Here is a 5,611-nt window from a genome sequence, read left to right as displayed (position 1 = left end):
TTTTATTAAAACAAAGGAAAACTCAGAGTTATCATGCAGTGACATGCATAGCCCAGAAGGAGCGAGGAAAAAATATTGAAGATTCTGACTCCTCCTTCCAGCTTCGAAGTGACCAAAATTTTTTAATAATCATCACATTATAAAAAGTATTCAGCAAAATACTGTCTCTGCAAAGAAAGATTTTACCCTTCAGCTGAAAAAATATGGGCCCTCTTGGCAAACTGCACCCTCTTCTGTCTCCTTCTACAAAAAGTCCAAGTACCTGGAAATCCACAATCCCCTGCTCTTTGATTTTTTTCCCTTTCACTAGACTCCTTTTAGTATTATTTATCCACCACCAAAAAAAACAAAAAATGGTGCTTTTTTTTCTTAAAAAAAAAAAGTGGGAAAAGCATAAAGTGACTTTAAAAACAGACATTCTGTAAACTCCAGACCTTTGTTCCTTCTCTCTGGGCAGCTAACTGACCACAGGAGAAATACCGCTAATAGGGAACAGTACATTCAGTCAAGACTGTGCTGGAAGCTGTGTCAGAGCAGCCTTCCCTACTCTTCCACCTCAAAAGAGTCACCCCTGTGTGGAGAGGGCTGGGGAAGAGGGGGTGCCTGAGAAGAGGTGAGGTAGGGCGGGGAGAAGCTGAGACTGGGGCATGCCTCATTCATCACCACGAAGCAATGCAAAATTCTCCATATCTTTGAGGAAAATTTGGACAGTGTGTGTACGTGTGTAAATGTATACATACGTACACACATGCATATGTATATGTGCATACACACATATGTAGATATAATCTCATCTGTTAAACTTTTCGTAAAAAATAAATCACTTAAAGCTGTATATGCCTACAAATTCCCCTAACTCCGGTGCACTGCACAGGATAGCCAAGTACCTTTGAGAGTTTATTTTGCTAGGAATACATATTGTGTGTATATATACGCATATATGTGTGTTTATATATACATACACACACACCCCATAGACATAGATTTAAATTCCAGCTGTTGTGTTGGTGATGACAAAGGGCAAAAAAAGAGCCTGCTTTCCCGTCAATGGCGGAAGGAGAAATGGGTATGTGAGTGAGGAAAAGACAAAACGATGGTGAAATGCAGTAGGTGGTTGAGGCCTGCCTTCCTGAAAAAAGACTTCGAGAGAGATGGGAGAGGGCTTAGAGAGCAGAAGGGAGAAGACAGGGAGAAGGACGGAGGGCAAACTCAGGAACATAGATTTAAAAAGTGGGGCTGAGGAAATACATGTTTTAAAAGGCAGGTTCAGTGAAGGCTGCTCCTTCTCCCCGCAGATCAAACTGCCCTGAAGCCTAAGAGGGAAGCGCTCAGAAAAGGAGGGGTTCTGAGGGGCTAAACCCTAGCGGCGGTAGCAGCACCGCGGCGGTGGCATCCGAGGCATTTCTGTAAGAAATATTATTTCTGAGCAGATGGAAGACCGTCTCGTCCGGCTACGTGCAGGCCCCCAGTCTGGGACATTCCCCCAGGGGTCTGGGGACCCGATGTGGGGAAGAGTTTGGGGTGGACACAGACCAGTTCAGCTCAAGAGTCTCCCACACACGCGCGCGCGCGCACACACACGCACACACACATACACTCACGCGAGCACGCACACTCGCGCGCATCCCCGCACGCAGACGCGCGTGCGTGCGGCGGGCAACAAGCTCTGCGCTTTGGTGCGCTCCTTACCCCCTCCCCCTCTCGGGTCTTCGAAGGGGAACCGAGGGAGACGTGGGGGGAACCGTGAGGTGCTTGGGTCTGGCGAGGTTTGGGCACGCCCCGCCTTCAGTCCCCCGCAGGTCCTTGGCGCGGCCCGGCGGCCCCTGGATCAAGGCGATCCGAACTGAACAAAGCGGGCTAGACGCCACCTTTCCGCTCCCACGCCTTGGCTAAGGTGGGGCAGCCAGGGGAAGGCGCCTCCTGCCCGGGCCCCCGACTGTTGGCCGGTGTGAAAGGGTGGAAACGGGGGACGTCGAAGGGGAACAAGGGACCTCACGTCCATGGAGAGGCCAGGGCGCGGCCCCTGCGCCTCCGTGGCTAGCTTTCCCGCTGCCTTCAAGCGAGCAGCAGAGAGACACTGGAGGGGAAAAGTGTTGGGGCGCGAGCCTCAGGCGCAGGTGGTGACCACAGGGGCCAAGGACACAGGGGGCGCCGAGGACGCAGAGGGCGCACCCCCCTTCTCCGCCTTCTTCTCCTTTTGCTTGAGATGGATCTTGGCGTGGCGCTTGCGCTCGTCGCTGCGCGCAAACTTGCGCCCGCAGAACTCGCAGGCAAAGGGCTTCTCGCCCGTATGAGTGCGGATGTGAGTGGTAAGGTGGTCGCTGCGGCTGAAGCTCCGCATGCAGATCCGACACTGGAAGGGCTTGTGGCCCGTGTGGATGCGCAGGTGCCGGGTCAGCTCGTCTGAGCGGCTGAAACGGCGGTCGCAGCCCTCCGCCGGGCACGCGTGGGGCCGCTCGTGGAGCGGGGTCTTGCTGGGTCGGTTGGGGTACTTGCGGGGCCGGATGGGCTTGAGCGTGAGCGGCGGCTGGGGTAGGCTTCCGAAGCCAGGGTGGATCTGCTTGTCTTTGAATGCCTTGATGGTCTCCAGGGGGGTAATAGGAGGCGGGTTGACCCGGATGGGGTCCATGCCCTGGAAGGGTTTGTGCTCCGGAATGGAGCCCATGTCGTTGGGGTGATGATATAGGTTGTAGTCAGGAATCATGGGGAAGAGATTGCTGTCCAAGGCCGGCTTGGCCGATTGGTAATCCTGGGGGGAATAGGCGAGCCCGGGGTTGCCCTGCGGGTCGTGGAAGGACACAGGCTCCGAGTAGAGATCACTGCAGTTAGAATAGGGGGGCAGCGCCGGATACATGGCCTCCACATCGCCCTGTGGCGGCTGCACCATGCTAGCCGTAGAGGTCTGAGTGCTGAGTGCCCCTGAGGCCGGGGGCACCCCCAAGATACCGGCGCTCATGAGGCTAATGATGTTGTCCTGGCACCAGTTGGAAGGGGAGTCGAAGGCGAACTTTCCCAAGTAGGTCACGGTCTTGTTGCCGGGGGCTGGCTGGAAGGAGCCCGAATAAGAGAGTTCCGGGTTGGGCTTCTCGTTGGTCAGACCGATGTCCATCACATTCTCTGCGGAGAGCAGGGGAAAGACGGGAGGGGTGAGTGAAGCCGAGCCGGCTCCCCGGCCGGACGCCCAGGTCCTCGCCCAGGTGTGGAGGGTGCGGCCGGGTGGAGTGCGCAGCGCATGGGGGAAAGAGGAAGGCTGCGCCCGGCGCAAAGCGGGCGGTGCCGCGCTCTCGGGCGCAACCTGGATACAGCAAAATACTACGGATCGGGGTGTGGAGCGGCTGCTGAACACACACCGCACACGCCGCGCACACACTCACGTACCACACACACACGCGCGCGCGCGCGAGAAGCATTGTTGTTGTTCCCAAGGTGGGGCGGGCAGGTAGCTGCAGCTACAGGTAGTTTCAGACCCGGAGAGTGCCGGGCTCTCGCTCTCGAGCGCACATAACTCGGCCTCTTCCCCCTAGCCCTGTCCTCCCCGGGACGCCGCACCTTTCCTGCCCCGATGCGCACTGCGCCCGGGTAGGTGACCCGAAGCGCTCCGACGCTTTGTCCTCGGCGCGTAGAGGGGTGCTGCCCGAAAAGGGAGCTCTCCTGCCACCTCCCCGGGCCCCAGCCTCCTCTGGGCCTGAAGGAGCTTTCGGCTCTTGCTGGAGGGGAAAAGCCCAGCCTCAGCTAGCGAGGGTGGAGGGTGGCGGAAAATCAGCCCGTGTCTCCACAGCGGGAGTGGCTATTCCTCGGCCCCGGGATCGCCCCCCTCCCCTGTGGCAGCCCCCGCACGGGTGGACCCTCTCCCTCTCCCCGCCACCCCCACACCCCCATGGCTTTGCTGAACGCCAAGGAAAGGCAGCGTCGCAGTACCTCTCCCACCGCGGGGACTCCACGCCGCACATGGCTCCATCCCGGGTGGGAGGCTGAGGGAGTAAGGGGGGAGAGCGCGGGTGAAAGGGACGCTGGGCTCCTCCCGGGAAAGGGGGCGACAACACCACGCCTTGCGCGCAGCCCGGCGATCGCGCCCCCTAAGTGGAGAACCCTAGAGCCGCTCGCACCTACCTCCCTCTGGTCGGCGGCTGCCCCCACCCGGGAGAACCGAAGCCTCTACCGTGGCGTCGCCAACCAAGCCTTCCCGATCGGGGAGGGCGGGAGGAGTGGGTGGGAAAAGCAGCTCGCCCCCCAGAAAATTCCCAGCGCGCCCCCCCATCTCTCTTCATCCATCCATCCATCCATCCATCCATCCATCGATCCATCGATCCATCGCTAGCTCGTTCCCTCCTCCTCTTCCTCTCTCCCTTTCCTTCTCCCCTGCCTCGCTGCCTCCCCGCCGCCCTTACCTGTAGCCATCTGATTGTAATGGGCTACCGATTCGCTGCTGCCAGAGAAGAGGTTGAGCGCGCTGGGGATCTCCTCGGGGTACAGATTGTCAGGCAGTTGGTTTAGCAAACTGCTCATGGTCACCGGCAGCTTCTCGGCGAGTTTGCCGGTCATAGCACTCCCGAGCTGCCGCCGCCGCCACCGCCGCCACCTCCGCCGCTCGCTCCTAACGCAGCTTCCAGGCAAGCGGCATCCGAGAGGCGATCCGTGGTGCAGGGGAAAAGCATGCGAGAGGGAAAGTTCGGGGGGAGGGGGGAGGGAAGAGGGGAAGGGGTGGGCCAGGGGAGGGAATCTTCTCTTTTTGGGGGGTGGGTGGGAGAGAGGGCAAAGGTGGGTAATCCTCCTGGGTGCCTCAGCCGGTGCCGTGTGAGGCTGGGTCGTGGTGGTGGGGGGGCGTGTGCGGGGGGGGGGGGGAGTGGGGGCTGGGCTGGGGGGGATCGCGGCCTCAGTACTGATCTCACAAACAGACGCGCGCCCGCAGCCCTCCCGCCCCCCGATCCGCCACCGCCACCGCCGCCACTGCCGCCGCCGCCGCCTCTGTCGCTGCTGCTGCCGCTGCTACCACCACCACCAGCCCCGCCGCTTCCTAGCAAGCTCACTGCTGCCCAAAAGCTCCCAGCCAGGGAACTCCACCAGCCTATTTATCTGAGCCCCGGGAAAGCTCCGTGACGTAGCTGCCCATATATGGACAGACAAAGCCCAGCCGAAGGGGCGCGACGTCACAATGGAAGCTCCTCACAATGGAACATTAGAAAGCAGGAAGCGGGCCGCAGCCAACGTGCGGCGCCCGCACTGCTCGCGGATCTTAAAAAAAAGAGAGAAAGAGAGAAAGAGAAGAGAAGAAAGAAGGAAATTTCGAGAGGAAAGAGGGATGCAACTGAACGCAAAGCGGAAAGCGCAGAGCCGGGGGTTAAAAAAGCAATAATCTCCAGTGTGTTCATTCGGGGTCTGCGCTGAGAGAGCGAGCTTGGCGGGCGGGGGAGGGGGGACCGGGGGGAGATTGTTAGCAAGTGCTTCCAACACCCCCAGCAGGAAGAAAGAGAATTGAAAACACCCGGCGAAGTCTCTTTGCAGCCTGGGAACTTCTGGGGAACCCGGAAGGTGTGAGCTCCGACCCTGCTCCCGCCGCTCTTCTTGAGCCCAGGACCCTGCCTGAGACTGAAAGGGAGCGCGTCCCTTTGAG

At 59.2% G+C, this 5,611-nt stretch overlaps 1 protein-coding gene across 2 annotated transcripts; it reads right to left on the bottom strand.

The window, feature by feature from the left end:
- Positions 1-372: 372 nt before the first annotated feature.
- EGR3 (early growth response 3) lies at positions 373-5,045 on the bottom strand. Of its 2 annotated transcripts, XM_014867176.3 has the most exons (3): positions 4,389-4,510; positions 3,919-3,971; positions 373-3,117 (listed from the first exon to the last, which is right to left on the bottom strand). In XM_014867176.3, exons 2-3 carry the CDS (start codon positions 3,956-3,958, stop codon positions 2,108-2,110), a joined length of 1,050 nt encoding a protein of 349 aa, XP_014722662.1. In that variant the 5' UTR covers positions 3,959-3,971; positions 4,389-4,510; the 3' UTR covers positions 373-2,107. The 2 variants fall into 2 exon arrangements, with proteins under 2 accessions (XP_014722662.1, XP_014722663.2); XM_014867177.3 differs by lacking the exon at positions 3,919-3,971 and having other exon boundaries at positions 4,389-5,045.
- Positions 5,046-5,611: the final 566 nt, after the last annotated feature.

Source organism: Equus asinus, chromosome 3 (genome assembly GCF_041296235.1).
Source record: "Equus asinus isolate D_3611 breed Donkey chromosome 3, EquAss-T2T_v2, whole genome shotgun sequence".
NCBI classification, from domain to species: Eukaryota; Metazoa; Chordata; class Mammalia; order Perissodactyla; family Equidae; genus Equus; species Equus asinus.
This window is presented reverse-complemented; position numbering and strand designations above follow the sequence as displayed.